Source organism: Rhyacophila brunnea, unplaced genomic scaffold, assembly GCF_057557595.1.
Source record: "Rhyacophila brunnea isolate RB1 unplaced genomic scaffold, BYU_Rbru_1.0 scaffold_16, whole genome shotgun sequence".
Lineage (NCBI taxonomy): Eukaryota > Metazoa > Arthropoda > Insecta > Trichoptera > Rhyacophilidae > Rhyacophila > Rhyacophila brunnea.
Genome location: NW_028232816.1, coordinates 398,092 through 415,797, shown reverse-complemented (window position 1 = coordinate 415,797; position 17,706 = coordinate 398,092). Strand labels below are relative to the sequence as shown.

At 38.7% G+C, this 17,706-nt stretch overlaps 2 protein-coding genes across 3 annotated transcripts in view; one reads left to right on the top strand and one right to left on the bottom strand.

The window, feature by feature from the left end:
- The first annotated feature begins 220 nt into the window (after positions 1–220).
- The window catches only part of LOC147074097 (uncharacterized), a 29,480-nt gene continuing 11,994 nt past the window's right edge, over positions 221–17,706 (top strand). Inside the window, exons 1-5 of one of the 2 annotated variants that reach the window (XM_085943718.1) lie at positions 221–1,041; positions 1,759–1,819; positions 2,194–2,327; positions 2,883–4,544; positions 4,586–4,846. In XM_085943718.1, the coding sequence (XP_085799844.1) occupies positions 1,768–1,819; positions 2,194–2,327; positions 2,883–3,437 (741 nt within the window). In that variant the 5' untranslated portion in view covers positions 221–1,041; positions 1,759–1,767 and the 3' untranslated portion in view covers positions 3,438–4,544; positions 4,586–4,846. Of the gene's footprint in view, positions 1,042–1,758; positions 1,820–2,193; positions 2,328–2,882; positions 4,545–4,585; positions 4,847–17,706 lie in introns of those variants that run through there. The other variant, XM_085943719.1, reaches the window with a different exon arrangement.
- LOC147074098 (uncharacterized) lies at positions 11,870–17,376 on the bottom strand. The gene is made up of 8 exons (XM_085943704.1): positions 17,116–17,376; positions 16,157–16,477; positions 14,937–15,089; positions 14,194–14,357; positions 13,824–13,885; positions 13,394–13,530; positions 12,899–13,084; positions 11,870–12,807 (listed from the first exon to the last, which is right to left on the bottom strand). The coding sequence occupies exons 1-8, from the start codon at positions 17,257–17,259 to the stop codon at positions 12,292–12,294; spliced, it is 1,683 nt and encodes a 560-aa protein (XP_085799830.1). The 5' UTR covers positions 17,260–17,376; the 3' UTR covers positions 11,870–12,291.

Here is a 17,706-nt window from a genome sequence, read left to right as displayed (position 1 = left end):
ACTAAAAATAAAACAGTAAAAAAAACTTCACATAAGTATATAAGTACATATATATATTATATGTATGTCGGAAAAAGTTGCATATATAAACTTATTATGAATATGATAGTCATGGGAAGATTCCGATTAAAAAATCCATTCGGGGACCGAGCTATAGAAATTAAGAATAAAAAGCGTTTCGCGTCGACTCCTTTCCTTACGAACAAAATTAAATTAAATACAATAAAATCTTTCTAATATAATTATATTTTGTAAAAATAAAATAATTTATTGCACAAATTCGAAATTTAAATCGAACGGTTTTTTTCTCGTCGATGTTATAAAAAAGATCTTCGTCTCTTTCTCTCTCATACAATAATTGTCATTTTTTCTCTCGCTTTACTTTCGTGTCCGTTAATTAACGGATCAAATTATATAATTATATGCAGGAATTTCTTACATTCTAACAAAAGGTATTGTTTTTACAGTTTTACTCATTATGCCACATTGTATGGCGAATTATTAAGACATAATTTACCTTTCATAGGCCTTATGGCCGACTTTCATTTGTTCCTCGGTTTACCTGCCTGATTCGCCAGTGTAAACCGCGGAACTTTCACCTGGAAATTTTCATCTCAGCTGTCAAGAGATCGGCGCATACGGTTGTTGTCCCAGTTGACTATGTAACCAGAGTATATGGTTAGGTCGCCAAATGCTTTATATAGTGAGCGTCAGTGGGGTCGTATCATACTATTACCATTTCATATCGTCATTTTTACTCATTGCTTAATGTCTGAAGATGCTTAAAAGCAAAAACGTTGGAAAATAAATCTAGTGTAAAACAATTAAAAATTTATAATGACGATAATTTTTGTTTTTTAGGTTTCTCCCAAGGGATTTTTCACAAGGCATCACGATACAGATAAAAGTCAACAATCCTCTCCTGATGGAATCCAAAAAGGAATGATGCAGTATTCAGAAGTGACGATAGACGAACAAAAAATTAAAGAAGAAGTCTTAAAATCATAAACTCCGAAGGAACTTCGACTTATTCTGACAAGGGTAATAAATTTATCGTATTATTTTATTTGCAGCATTTGTAAGGCAGTTTTGGATGCGGAAAACTTTAAAGTCACAACATGATTAGCACGGACGTGATTACTGATCAGAGATAACCCTGAATTACTTGAAATTTTATTTATGTATAACATCCTCGCAAGTAGTAATGACTAGTGTATTTGAGTTTTGAAACTAATGTAATGTACTTAGGTAGGCACTAAGTGTGTTCTTTTAGACAGTCTACAGTGCCTAACATTTGAAAATGATTTGTGGCATTTGGCCACCGCGGCTGTTCTTGACGAAGCGCATTCTGGACACCACTTTCTCGAGCACTTGCTGGATAGGTACCAAATCACGAATGAAGCACTACCGAAGTATGGTCGAAATAAGTATCAAACCTGCCACCAGCAAGTTCCAGCCTGCTTCATAATGCGATAGTGTGTTCTCCGACGCTTCCGCGGAAGTATACCGCTTCGCCCTGTGTCCAATAATGCAACCAAATATTTGCCAAAAATCGGGTGTACATTTTTGATCGCCTGAGAGTTTGCATTATATTTTTGTCTATGCCCTCACTGACAGCAAAATTTGGCGCGCAGAGAAGTTTTATATCAACAAATACGTCGGTAAGTGTCGGAACATTTATTTCGGATGTATTGTGTCTCTTTTATAGAATAGTATGTAGAAATCGTACTAAAAGTGTATTTATTTATTCCTTTACAGAAAGGAAAAATGGCTATTGCAAATCGAGTGCAGATGGAGATGCTAGTAGAGTTAATGGAATGTAAGTACTTACACAACATTTTTATTCATTTCATTGTAAACATATCTTGTATACTCGTAAGAAATGTACCCTACTAAAATAATGCCAACATGTGGTAGTACAAACATACAAAATTAAATTTAGATATAAATAAATAAATAAGCGAATAAATGTAATATTAGTTAGACACTTACCCAAATCACAGAGTCTGAGATGCTATTTGGTTGATATGTCTGACAAATTTGGTTTGTACCATTTAGTAATACCTCCACGCAGATGTATTATTTTCACACCATTTTTCTATGCTATTATTGTACCCTTCAGCTACTGTAACTCAAACTACCTTAACCGCAATGACGATGTGAAATACTATAAAATTACCCTATTTTCCTTAGTGCATCCTGAACTCGTCGCAGGAAGGATATCCAACGACCTCACCTGCTTTGAAATCAAGAGGCAGTGGAGGGAGATTGCGGTGCGACTCAATGCTTGTGGGGGTGCCACTAAAACATGGCGAGATTGGAAAAAGGTGATGTACTATTACTATATAATATGTTTAATAATAATTAATTCTTCGATTATCAGCTGTTTTCGTAAATTAAACCACGTCTTTTGAAAGTATCTCAAATGTCACTGCCGTGTATAGTACTACAGTCTGTATTCTATAAACTGGCGTACACGTCACACGGAAAGCATTGTGCCATCGCGTTGAACGGTTGCAAGCTTTCAATGGGACGGAACGAGATGGATGCGGGAAAACCGGCACGCCAGCTTATAGAAGACAGACTTTAGATTGTTAGGTAGGTAGTAATATGGCAAGACACGCAGCGCAACACGTGGGCCAAAATGGCCAAAATCATTATTTCGCAGAGGTAGACGGGAGGCGGCCCGCCCTGTAGAATCCAGCTGTCTGCTCTCCAGAACCGACTTTCGGTTCTCATACAGCCAATAACGGTTACTGGTGAGCACATTGGACAGGGGAGCTTCTCTGGGGTAGGTCATTCATAAAATTCTTTATTGATTAACAGTATAAAAGGATTCATCCGTCGCATGTTTACTTATGATGATTACATTTAATTTACAGATGCGTCATGATGTCCTGTTGCGTATTGGTGCCGCTGCAACTCCTCCTGCAGAAGTTGGTGCCACGGAGAACTCCGGTAACAGTATGCGGAGCGTGCACCCTGCAACTCCTCCTTCTACAGAAGTTTCCGGCAACACCATGCAGAGATTCGGGGCTCGGAATATGTCACCATGTCGAGTGACATATTCCGAGTCATCAGATGCAGACATGGAAACCCCTGAATGTGCAATCTCTGTGACACCGCGGGTCACGGCTGGAACTGTTGCACAGGAAGACAGTGCTGTCTTTACGAGAGCCCATGCTGCTACACGTGAAGGCAGCGCTGTCTTCCCAGCAACAGTGAGAACCCGCAGGCTCTCGTTGTCCCAAACTTCTGTGGGAACGCAGACAATGGGTCCGGTGCCCGTATTGAATACCACCCTAGAGTTGCTGGCCATCAACGTTGCTGCGCTCAGGTCTGACATGGTGGCTCTCAACGCTGCAACCAAGTCAGAGTTGAACGCACTAATATTAATGCTCGGTGCAAAAATAGACAATCTGGGCAATGCACCGTAATCACTTCTTTGGGGTGGTTGTCGCTATTTCGGGGGTTTCACTGAATCATAATTTATTACCGTGTTGAGCCGAATATAAAATAAGATGTTGCAGCATAGTGTATCTCAATGTAAGTGATCCAATGTTTTATCAGAACTTATGTTTTATGTATATGGCGATATTATGCTTGTCCACTTGTTACATTTTAAACCATGCATGAATATACCTGTTTATAATCAACTGTGAAACATTATTTTATATTCGTCCCAAAACAGTTTTTTCATGTACCTAAATACTCGAAATAATTCCATTTTCATAACTTTTGCATGCCTTAAAGCCGCGTTGACACTATTCAAGTTGACTTGGACTGAGCGCCATCCGAACTCACTCGTACGAGACATCTTCATACTAATTATTCCTATCCAAGCTACTCGGACCGCGTCCTACTCATCCGAGCTATCTCGGATAGGAGTAATTAGTATGAAGATGTCTCGTACGAGTGCGCTCGGTCCAAGTCAACTTGGATCGTGTCAACGCGGCTTAAACCAATAATTATTTGTTTAGTTCTGTTTCAATGCAATGTTTTATTTAAATGGAATTGTTTAATGAGTATTTATGTGTCTGCATCTGTAATTTTTCCATGGTGTCTCTAGTTTGTTATGAAAATGTGCAAATCTTATGCAAACCTATATTAAATTTAATGATTTTGTGTGTATAATCGGCGTATATAAAACATTTTTTGAGAGGCAGGATGAAATAAAATTCCAAAGTATATTGAAACAATCATTTTTTTATTGGTTTCATATTTCACAAGAATATTCAAATATTTTAAAAATATTCTAATATTAACATGAGTATGAGAATCATAGTTTTGACTTTGAAGTATGTGTCCGATGCATATCGTCGTTGAAAACCTGGTAACTTAAAATTTTACGTTATTGAGTTTTTTACTTATTTTATAGCCATTTTGATGAGCTATTAAGGCTACGTCTCTATACTTCTTCTTCCGGTGACCGTGAGCCGAAACACACGTGTGGGTAGATTTCTCTACCGTGGCGAGAGGCGTTCTGCCTCTCGTCACGAGCCCCGAAGTGTAAAAGTGCTTTCAATAAACGTTTGGTAGCACAGGCAAACGTAAAAGTGCTTTCAATAAACGTTTGGTAGCACAGGCAAACTTCTGTGTTCAAGATGTAATTTGGAATCCATCGTGGAGGACTTGGTTGGGCCCGTATGCATCAGCATGCGGGCATGTGTAAATATGTGTCGTCTTTATTTTTATTTCATGTTTAGTTTATAAGTTAGAGTAATGGTTGGCGACGGAGAGGCGCAGAGGGCGATCTCCGTTCCTTTCACTTTCCCTGTACTGGTAAATTCAATCTGTCGCTGTATTTTTGTATATTAAATGTTGTGCCATGCAGCGACCTAAACTATAATCAATCTTTTATTAATCACCTAAAGTCCCTTTTACATACATGGTCTTTTGCTGCTATTTCCCTTGAAAAGAAAAGCTTGCTGGCGCCCATAAGGTAATATGGGGATCGCCTATAGGTTGAGTGAGGCATGCAACACTCATTCCAGACTCCATTAGAGTCTGGGAGTCCACGCCATGGAAGACATTTCCCGGCATGGGTTTCACTGCTTTGAACAGCGCCCGGATCCACCCCCCTGAGAAAGATCATCTCATGCTAATAAGGTGGGTGGATCGGAGAGCATGGTCGACAAGTAAAGTATTAATGTTATAAGACCAGCGTAAGTATAATATCCGACTTTCAGTCTAGCGTTACATTGGCACATATGAGGCTATAGACTCATATGTGGTATTTATTTCTAGTTACTGAGATATTTAAAAATCTCTTTATTTTAAATCAAAGTTCACCACTTATCATTATACTCTTTAATTTGGATGCTGGAATTATATTATTATTATATATATAATATATCGTCGGTCCAAGTACACTCGGACCGAGTGCCATCCAAGCGCAGTCGTATGAGACAGCTTCATACAAATAATTACTCCTAACAAGCTAACTTGGATGAGAAGGACGCGGTCCGAGTAGCTTGGATAGGAATAATTAGTATGAAGCTGTCTCATACGAGTGCGCTTGGGTGGCACTCGGTTCTAGTGTACTAGGATCGTACTTGGACCGTGTCAACGCGGCTTTAAATGTATTATCAGTATCAGTTTAGCTTTTGTACGTCATGGAACAAGTACTAAAACATTGTGTTTTATTTGTATTAATAAAGTACACTGATATTAAATCATCATCATCATCAGGAGCGCGACAACCCGGTGTGGGTCCTGGCCTCCTCCAACAGCTCCCTCCACCTGTCCCTATCCAGTGTGGCCGCTTTCCAATTTGGTACCCCCAGAATACGGCAGTCACTGGCAGCTCCATCTAATCAGCGAATCTTTGGCCTCCCTCTTCTTCTACGTCCTATTGGATTGCTGGACATCACTCTCTTTGCCGGTTCATTGTCATTCATACGGTGCACATGACCTAGCCATCGCAGTCTCCCAATCTTAATTGATTGAACTGCGCTGCAATCTTCGTACAGTCCGTAGAGCTCAGCATTATATCTTCTCCTCCAATTGGTGCCATCCCTGATCGGTCCATATATACGGCGGAGAATTTTCTCTTTCAAAGATGTTCAGGGCTCGTTCATTTCGCAGAGTTAATGTCCAGGTTTCCGATGCGTAGGTGAGCACTGGCTTTACAAGTGTCTTGTAAAGAGTGCTTTTAGTTCGACGAGATAGTAAGCGGGACTTAAAATGTCTTAACATACCAAAGTAGCATTTATTCGCAGACATGATTCTCTTGTTAATTTCTTCTGTAATATCATTATGTCGAGTTACAAGAGATCCAAGGTATATGAAACTGTCGACCGTATCAAACTTGTATGCACCAATATCTAACTTTGGTGCGACTTCTCGTGGTGTGACATAGACAGGCATGTATTTAGTTTTTGCCTCGTTTATTTGTAAACCCATTCTTTTGGCAGAGGCTTCTAGTGCTGTGAATGCCTTTTTCAGCGCCAATTCTGATATGGCAATGATGTCGATATCATCGGCATACGCCAGCAGCTGCACAGGCTTAGTAAATATCGTGCCACTGCCACGGGCATCAATCTTTGCATCCCGTATCGCCTTTTCTAGCGCAATATTAAAAAGAAGGCATGCCAGAGCGTCACCTTGCCTTAGGCCATTCAGTGATACAAATGGCTCGGATATTTCCGCTTGAAGCTTTACCCGGCATTGTACTGGTGTCATTGTCATCTCTTCAAGTTTAATTATTTTCGTCGGAATTTCAAATTCTCGCATTGCTTCGTATAGCCGGTATCGATTAATGCTATCATAAGCTGCCTTAAAATCGATGAACAGGTGATACGTGTTAATATTGAATTCAGTGGTCTTTTCTAGAATCTGCCTTAGAGTGAATATTTGAGTAACACATGATCTCCCTCGTCGAAAGCCTCCTTGGTAGTGCCCGAGTATTCTTTCTACAATGGGTTCCAGCCGCTGGAATATCAGAATCGACAACAGTTTATATGCAGAGTTAAGGAGTGTCACCCCTCTGTAGTTACTACATTCTAGTTGGTCTCCTTTCTTGTGCAGGGGACAAATCAGCCTATCCTTCCACGCCTCTGGCATCTTTTCTGAAGTCCATACTTGGTGGATTAGGCTATGTAAATGTTTGAGCAGGCTTTCTCCCCCACATTTTATTAATTCACTCTGGAGGTTATCTATTCCAGGCGATTTGTTTGTTTTTAACCTTGACATGGCACCTTTTACCTCATTTAATGTCGGTGGTTCATCATTATGGGGGGTATTTAAATGTTGATCAAAGAAACCCAACCACCGGGCAAGAATACGGTGCTTTTCTGTGAGTATCATGCTGATATTAAATCACCATGATTTAAATAATGTGAACATTCCTGACCATAATTGTTATAGTTAACCATTTATGTACCTATTTTGCTTTTCATAAATAATTTTTTGATAAATGGTTTTATCCAAAATACAAACATCTTTTTCCAATTTTTTCATTTCAATTGTTGAAATATCCGACAAACTGTTTTTAAAATTTTCATGAACACACCTACCATTAATTGTGATTAATTATTAGTGATAATACCCTCACCTTTACGTCCTACTTAGCTGAGTCCAACAACATCCCAGTGGATATTCGTGAGCCCTTCTTGTAACTCTACATGTTTGGCATCGCTGGACAATGTTCTCGCGTTATACGTAGCAATGGTCATCTGTTGACAGCCTTTCCCGGGTCTCCGGAGATTGTTAGCACCCTCTGCCTTCCTTCGCTGATCGCTGCCGTGATCAGTATCAGGTTGGCCTCCGGAGAATGAGGGCCGGGTTTTAGAAGTTTGCGTTTTGATTTTGAAGGTTTTGGTTAACACACCACGCTGTCCAGACCGGTTGGTGTGTGGTTTTTCTGTCTGGGTGATCCTTCCCGTAGCCAAAGGTCTCTTGTTTTAAGGCACTAGAGTTTCGCCTTGCACCCTTCTCTATTAGCTACAGATATGCTGCGTTATACAGTACATTATCTGCATTGCCCTGGGGACGCCGCGCGGAGGCTAGAGATAGGATTTGCTGACTTTCTTGGACATTGGCGTCTCAACATTTTTCAGAAGTATACCTATTGGCATCAGTAAATCATATATATAAAACTTACAGTTTACAGAGCTCGCTGACGTCCCAAAGCGTACATAACCCACGTGATTCCGCAAGAAGATTGGCAAACTATGGGAGGAGGTGCCGTGTGGTGTTCATATGATGAACTTACGGAGTGTAAATGGTTAATGCATTTATGGTTTTAAAGTTATGTCATATTTTCAAACACAAAATTCATGGATACCGATGTAATTTTAGTCTTTGTGATTGATATATTATATTTAGATGAGAATACCTATTTTAGTATGTATAATGCCAAATATGTGCGTTCCAACGATTATTAACTAACTTTCAATAGTCTGTTTATAATTAATTATTAATTTGCATTTTATGTAAACGTCGTATCGCAAACTCAGTGTAATGAGAGGCTGCATAGTGAGTTCTCTTATCTCCTCGTTGCTCCTAAAGTCATACCATCGCACACTTAGTATCCATCGCAAGCATCTGTTTTCGAAGCTCAGTATACGGTTGCTCTGAACCTTCGTAAGGACGTGCCATGATTCGCTACCGTAAAGCAGCACCGTCAGAATGCAAGCGTCGAAATAGTTATAATATTGTATTATCTTTGAAAGATGGGGTTAAGTTGGACTGCAGAGGTAGGTACCTAGTACCTTTGTTCTGAGTAAACCAGACACTGGTTCTCGCTGTCCTACAAGGCAAGTGGATGCGTAATATAGATAATATAGATGTATACGGATCATTAGCCTCTCCCTTACCGAGACCGTCTATGCGTGGTGCCAGCACCACATCATCCTAGAGGTGACCCTGGTATCGCAGAATACAGCGGATCTAGACTGGGAAGTCAATAAATATCCCTGGTATTGGGCAGCAGCAATTACCAGTACTGATGTAAGGTGGAGAGGATGGAGTTCGGTACAGCTTACATTTAGATAACTGAAGGCATGGTCGCAACGGCTTTAATGGTTTTGACACTGCGATGTGGAAAGCAACGGGAAACTACCACATTAACTATATCCCTAGTAATTATCATGGCTGGAAAATCAAATTGCATGGCCCTCAGTCTACGGCAGGCCTTAAATGGTCAGAGGATGCTAAGAATCCCCGGGCCAGCTATGAAGATTGCGACCTGGAATGTGCGATCTATGTTTAAAAGTGGAAAATTGCAAAACGTTATAATGGAAATGAATCGGTTAAAATTAGACATCCTTGGTATCAGCGAAGTAAAGTGGAAGAGAAACGGTAGATTTAAAACTGATAACGGCACCTTGTATTACTCGAGAAGTGATGATAACCACCATCGAAATGGAGTGGGTATCATAGTGACCGATAAAATTAACAGATCCGTCAATAGTTTTGTTCCCTACTCTGACAGAGTAGGCAATGCTAATACAACTCAAATCATGGATGGGTAATCTATAGATATAAGACAAAGGCGGGTTAGTTACACCATTTATAACTCAAGAACGGCTGGACCGATTTTTATGATCTTTGATTTGTTGGATTCGTCTTCGCCCCGAATAGCAGAATCACTATTAAAACATCGGAAAAAAATTATGAAGAAAATTCATTTTCTCATACATTTCGTATGGAACGGCTTTTTTGATGCTATCTCGAGAACTAATTGACTGATTTCGATGATTTTTTTTTTGTTCGTCTCGGCCTAGAAAATTTTTCTCGCGCATTGGAAAATACGTACGAAAATCACAAAAAAAAATCGTATACAACTAATAATAAACTGCGTTCGGAGAAGTATATTCATTTACGCGATGCAATCAGCACCGAAGGAGATGCAGCTAATGTTGGTCGATTGAATATTCTACCGGCGACGTACATGGGCAACCCGCGTCATATGCATGAATATGCGCAAGATTCAATGACATATGTTCGTCCAGATCTATTCATCACCTTTACGTGCAATCCGAAATGGATAGAAATTCTTAAACTGCTACTCCCCGGACAAACATCAAGTGATCGGCACGACATCACCGCACGTGTCTTTAAATAAAAATTTCTGTCGCTGATGAACTACATTGTTAAGCATCGCGTCTTTGGGGATACTCGATGCTGGATGTATTCGATTGAATGGCAAAAACGAGGCTTGCCGCATGCACACATTCTTATTTGGTTAGTCGAAAAAATTCGACCAGACCAAATAGATGACATCATATGTGCCGAGATTCCTGATCCCGAAACCAATCCAAACCTGCATAATGTTGTAAGTACTAACATGATTCACGGACCGTGTGGTGCAATCAGCCCCCAATCACCGTGCATGGTCGACGGCAAGTGTTCCAAGCGTTATCCACGAAATTTGACGGCGGAGACTATCACCGTCAACGATGGTTATCCACTGTATCGGCGTCGATCACCCGATGATGAGGCAATTGATGATGGAAATGGTGACTTATTTTTCCTCGATGCGCCTGGTAGAACTGGGAAGACATTCCTCATGTTATTGATTTTGGCCACTGTTCGTGCGAGATCCGAAATTTCTTTAGCATTTGCTTCTTCTGGTTGAACGGCTCATTCAGCGTTGAAATTGCCGTTAAACCTTCAAACGACTGAAAAACCGACATGCAATATTTCGAAACACTCAGCAATGGCCAAAGTTTTGGTAGCAAGTAAAATCATCACCTGGGATGAATGCACAATGGCGCACAAACGCGCATTAGAAGCACTCAATCGAACTATGAAAGATGACTCAAGGTGTTTTGGAGGCACAATGATTCTACTATCTGGCGATTTCCACCAAACACTACCAGTCATTCCAAGATCGACCGCTGCCGATGAAATAAACGCTTGCCTCAAATCCATAGCGAATATTATTCCATTCCACATTTGGTTATTGGTAAAGCCATATGAATAACTCGTGATGCATAATTAAGGGTATTACTATATTTGGATCGAATATTTGGCTGTTTTTACAATATATGGGTTACATTGTTCATATTATACTGTGTTTCAATTAACTTTTATTTGACTTCACGTTGGTAACCCCTCGTAATATAGCCAAAGGGTTGGGTACTTCAGATTTTTTTTCATATCACGGCCTATGGCCAGATTCTTGAAATTTCTATTCCATTTTTATTATATTCCACATCAGCAATAATAAGAATAATGGCACTGGCAATTGGTGTTCATCTCATGAACGTCAATATATAATAATATCTTAATATCAATAAATAGCAAACGCCACTCCACTAGCACTCACAAAAATGCAATAATCAATCTTGAATACTACTCGATCGATATTCAAACTCAAGACGTCGCGTGGGTCAGTATGCTTGATGCTACAACATCCGTGCAATGGAACAACATGGAATGAACATTTTTTAAACAATGTAACTAGGACAGTCTGGAAATGAAAACATTTTTTAAATTTGAGATAGAATAAAAAAGAATCGCAGGTATCGAGAAATCCATTCATAATTCTTGTATTCTGATTAATAGATTAAACAGAGTTCTGGAAATAGAACAAAATGGCATTAAAAAGCCATTTTGCTAAAAAATGTGATATAGAATAACCTGGAAATAAGGCAGCTAAGTATCTATCAGTAACTTTAAATAAATACCACATGAGTTAGACGCCTCAATAGCTCATCAAAATGGCTATAAAATATATAATATAAAATATGCATCGGACACATACTTCGAAATCAAAACAAAGATTCTGATACTCTGTGTATCGAAATCAAAACAAAATACACTATGGTGGCACACATAAACACTCATTCCACAATTCCTTATAAATATTATATAGACTAATTATACATAGTAATCATACGCACAAAATATGAAATTTAATATAGGTTTGCATAAAATTTTCAAGACACTTATTATAATAACACACAAGATAAGGCTGGAAAAATCACAGATGCAGACACACATACATACTCATTAAACAATTCCATTTAAATAAATCACTGCATTGAAACAGAACTAGACAAGTAATTATTGGTTTTTCATAAGGATACTGACATGAATGTATACTTTGAAATGGATTTCTTTTGAGTATTTACATGAAAAAACTGCTTTGAGACAAATATAAAATAATGTTTCACAGCTGTTTGTAAACAGGTGAAATAATGCATGGTTTAAAATGTGACAAGGATCACTTATACTGATATACACGATGCTGTAAAATCTTATTTTATATTCAGCTCAACACGGTAATTATGATTAAGTGAAACCCCCGAAATAGCAACAACCACCACCCCAAAGGAAGTGTTACTGTGCATTACCCAGACTACCTATCTTGGAACCAAGCAATAACACTTCTGTTTTTAGAGCCAGCATCTCAGACCTGTTTGCAGCGTTCAGTGCCACAACCTCTGACCTGAGCGCAGCCATGTTGAGTGCCAGCATCTCTAGGATGGTATTCTGAGACAACGGACCCATCGTCTGCGTTGCCACAGAAGTTTGTGACAACGAGAGCCTGCGGGCTCTCACTTTTGCTGGGAAGACAGCACTGCCTTCACGTGTAGCAGCATGGGCTCTTGTGAAGGCAGCACTGTCTTCCAGTGCAACAGTTTGAGCGGTTAGCCGTGATGTCGCAGAAATTGCACATTCGGGGGTTGTCATCATATCTGCATCTGATGATGATTCTGAATGTGCTGTAGTAGGTACAGTAGGAGGGGTTACGGTGAGAAACTCCTCCATGTTGCTCGTGCAGGGTTGGTTGATCCACCGTTGGGGCTCTGATGTTGACGCGACACAGACGCGACCCAAAATTTCCTGTGGTACCTGTGAATTAAATGTTATCATCATAAGTAAACATGCGACGGGTGAACCCTTTTATACTGTTAATCAATATAGAATTTTATGAATGACCTACCCCCTCAGAGTAATTGCCCTGTCTACCTTGCTCCCCAGGAACTGTAAATGGCTGGCTTAGAGCCATAATTCGCTGCTGGAGAGTAGACAGCCGGATTCTAGAGGGCGGGCCGCCTCCTGTATTCCTCTGGGAGATCAGGATTTTGGCCATTTTGGCCTGCGTGTTCTGCCTCGTGTCTTGCCATCCCTGTAAACAATAAAAATTAGAAATTTTTAATTTCAACAATATTACTAACGATTTAGTACTATACACAGCAGTGACATTTGGGATGCTTTCAAAAGATGTGGTTTAATGTATGAAAACAGCTGATAATCGAAGAATTAATTATTAAACATTTCTTACTTGAACTTGCTATCTATATTCTATAGCTACCTATGGTGGATTTATGTGGAGTGAGATATTTTGTAAAATAATATTGGATATGTTGTTGACACAGTCTAATTAATTTAAATCAATAATAATTTCTACCGATACTAGTAATAAATAGTACATCACCTTTTTCCACTGTCTGTATGATTTTGTGGCACCACCCACACAAGCATTCAATTGCTCCGACAGTTCTCTCCACAACCTCTCCATGTCGAGGCTGGTGAACTGCCCGGTAAGCCTTCCGGCGACGAGGTCAGGATGCACTAAGGAAAATAGGGTAATTTTATAGTATTCGATATCATTGCGGTTAAGCTGGTTTGAGTTACAGTAGGTTATGGTTTGGTTTTTAGTCTCAAAAAACGAGGTCATTACACAATTCGCCATCACAAATTAAACACTTTTAACCATATAAATATGTCATTATAATTATACAGGCTACGTCTCGAACTGTGTTAACTCCACATGTTGGCGTTATTTTAGTAGGCTACATTTCTTAAGAGTATACGAGATATGTTTACAATATATCCAAATTGAATAAAAACTTTTATGTACTTACTTTCCATGAAGTCCACTAACAGCTCCATCTGATACCTATTGGCCATTGACATTTTGTTAATTCTGTAAAGGAATAAATAAATACACTTTTAGTATGATTCATACATATTATTTTATAAAAGACACAGTATATCTGAAATAAAATCTGACTTACCGACGTATCTGTTCTTATAAAAGTTTTTGCGCGATCGAAACAGCCGTCAGATGAAGGCATAGACAAAAATATAATGCAAACTCTTAGGCGATCATATATGTACACCCGATTTTTGGCAATTATTACGTTCTATTATTGGACATATGGAGAAGCAATACGCTTCCACGGAAGCGTCAGAAAACACACTATCGCATTATGAAGCAGGTTTGCTACTCACTTCGACCATGCTTCATTCGGGGATTGGCCTCCTGGCAGTTGTCGGTAATACGCATGCGGGGTTGCGGTAACAGACATGGGAAACGATGATCGCTTTGTCGTTTTCCTACTGCTGTTGACGGAATACCTTCCAGCACCGATACGCGTCAAAACTCGAACAGGTATCTGTGAATGAAAAATCTAATCGTTATAAATACACACGAGGGAAGCTGTTAGTCAATAGAGAATTTTTTTAATGATCTACCCCAATGAAACTACCCTGTCTACTACGCTCACGTGTTACCGTAATTGGCAGTATAAAAGAAAATAACATACTAGCGCCTGTACACGTGCATAGATTTACTTGTATAAACAATGTGCATTTCAAACTATCGCAATAATAAATAATATTTACACGTTAAAAGTGCTGACTGTCTCTGCAAAATCATACTTCAAGCGTAAGCGAGACGCGATGTCATTCGGACAAGTTCGTAGATAATCGGTAGACATCAAAATATTTTGTGTGATGTAGTTCTTATTTTTTTCGGCAGGTTCGCCATTATCGTTTCACTGCGCATGCGCACCGTCATGCAAGCACCAATAAATTACATGCAATCTTGCACGATAATACGTGTTTACACGTCCATTTTCTTGTTATAACCGCGATAATATGTACTGTCAGCAGTTTATCTATGCACGCGTATACGGGGTATCATAATCTCAATTATATAGTGATTAATGAATTAATATTATCAACGTTCCTACCTGTTCTACTGGCTTGCATTCGGAATATGAGCAACCGGGTTGTGAATCTTCATATTTGATTTGTGGTTTTGTATCTTCTATAAATTCATCCTTCGAATTAACTAGTTCAGAATCTGTCTCACACTTTACATTAGCACGGTTAATTTTAGGCCACTGAAAAATATACAATTAAATTTTAAACGCCATTATTTTAGTATGAGGGAGTTAGTTTTGTTTATAATTAAAATGGTACTGATTCGACTGAAGAGAAGAGTGGGAAGGGGACAAGGGGAGGCCTTCATCCTGTGATGGATCGACACCTGCTAATGATGATTATGGTATTGAGATTATCATTATGTAGCGATTAAACTTGACATACATAAGTATGGATTTATTCCTGACATGGGGCTGTTTGTTGAAAATTTAGTTTGTTCCAAAACTGTATTTGGAGGTATGCTGATGTTGGAGGTAGATGAAGAGTCATTGTTGCTTGGTTGTTGAGATGAGGGTTTATTGATTGATACAAGAATATGGATTGGACGATGACGTGAGATTATAATCGCGAGATACGTGAGATCTATATGATCAAGAGATTAATTATAATAATGCAGTGAGACTTGATTCGAGTGGAATAACGGATGTACAATGTCGAGTGAAGAACTCGTGACAATAGCAATACCCACGTCTCGTGACGGACTCAACAAGTGGAGTGTTAGTTCATAGATTTTTATTCTTATTTACATTAATGAAGTACATATACGTCTCGTGACGGACTCAACAAGTGGAGTGTTAGTTCATAGATTTTTATTCTTATTTACATTAATGAAGTACATATATTACCATAGATATTCTCAGTAATTCTCAACCAAAACAAACACTACCTACTGGTCTAAATTCTAATGGATTTAAGTTTTGCACTCCGTTTTCGTCGTTTTTTGCAACCCGGGTTTCGCCTTTCGGTATCTTTGGGCTTTATGTGCCCTCACTAAAATGTATATACACACTGAGATGACGAATAAAATTAATACTCACTTATAAATAAAGTACCTAGGTAAAACTTTATTACCCACCTATTAAGTCAAGAATCTCGTGTAACACCCCCCAGCATCCATATCCACCAATCAATTACAATCCACTATGAAAAGTGCAACCATATAGTATATTTCGTACAATTCCCAAGTGTTTCAATTAACAAAAATATTTATAGTAGGTAGCAATAATACAATGACAATGGAACGTACTTGTGAATCGTTATTCAACATTGACGCTTCCGAATATTCGCCAAACTCTTGAAAGGCTTGCGCTTGAAGAAGGGCTACTTTATTATCAGTCAGACATGCGTCATGTATACACTTGTGATAGGTCAGAATCTTTTTTGAAGAGAAAAATGCATAACATACATCGCACACAAAATTATTGTGATAAAATGAAGCTCGTGTCAATTTTAAAGAGATTTCTTTTTTGGGAGCATTCATTATTTCCTGCTTAATGTTATGTTCTTGTATTGTAATTGCATTGTACGGCATTGCGGCTTGTATCTCACGATTGTCATGTGCTCCGTGCTGAAAAAATGAAGCGAATTAATTTTGTTCCTAGATGTACTATCTTATGCAAATGTTCATTCAATATACTGTAGATATATTATGCGTAAATTAGCAATGCTATCAATCAGCGTGTTGTAGAAGACTTGATATTATAAATAAATGAAAAAACCGAAATTTTATAGTAACCTGCAGTATCGCCATTGTGGTTAAGGTGTTTTGATAGGTAGGTATCCTGGTCCCGGGTCCCCTTACAACCTACATTATAAACCGATGCGTAAGCCTCTCGGCCATCGATGGGTGCCATGAAGCATTGTTTATATTTTAAATAAATAAGCTCGACAATTAAATGTGTGCCCTTGTAGATGACGAGCTAGGTATAGCAAGTTAAAATTTTATAAGCTCATTTCAAGTTGCCATTTCAGTCAACGAGTTGCTGTTTTAGACACAAATTAATGTATTATTGAATTAACTTTGGGTTTTGGCAAAACTAAATATTAGTTGTCGGAAATCGCTTTCCCGAGTATATATCTGTCAAATCCAACCATCCGATTTCATTGATTCGGTTTGAAATGCTATGTAACATAGGTGCCTACAAAAAACGAACTAAGGCCTACATGCATTCTACAATTATTAATAATTTGTAATAACAAACTAACCTCAAAAATGCACGTGGCAGCATCGGCATTCTCTTGCTTTATATTGGTGTTGGCGTCTGGTTTGCTTGTATGTTTCACATTAGAGCAATAGTTATGATCTTTTATATAAGATTCCAGCTCAGGTATTTCACGTTTTACGTCCATTTTACGTGTTTGAATTTGAGAATAAGCCAAAGACTATCGCGACAGACCATAGCCGACAAGCCGACTCATAGACTAATATACTTTTAGCCGACTGTAGATGGCACGATGGCAGTGGACAAAACACAATTTGGCCGGCGAAGTGTTGCCATCTTTTCAAACTGAAATTATAGTACATAGCCTCAAAAATTATAGTATTTGGGGAAAAAATATAGTACGCGTTGTCATCTGTTGAAAATGTATAGGTTTTTTGTTTTTCAGAAAAAAAAATAACGGAGAATTTGAGAAACTCCGAGACCCCTTTTTATTTAGATAGGTACCTCTTCCGACCAAAAATGTTGGGATTTTCTTACGTTTTTCGAGCATTTTTTTCCAAGTTTTCCAAATTATGTTATATTGCGAAATTATAGTACTTTGCACAAATGTATCGAACAAAAATATCGAAATTTT

Bases quoted from the DNA above. Each gene is read 5' to 3' on its own strand.
- LOC147074098 (XM_085943704.1), bottom strand. From the start codon at position 17,259: ATGGACGTAAAACGTGAAATACCTGAGCTGGAATCTTATATAAAAGAT. The intron at 16,478-17,115 runs GTTAGTTTGTTA...TCATTTTTTCAG, and splicing joins CTGCCACGTGCATTTTTGAG to CACGGAGCACATGACAATCG. The intron at 13,886-14,193 runs GTGAGTAGCAAA...ATTCCTTTACAG, and splicing joins CCGAATGAAGCATGGTCGAA to AATTAACAAAATGTCAATGG.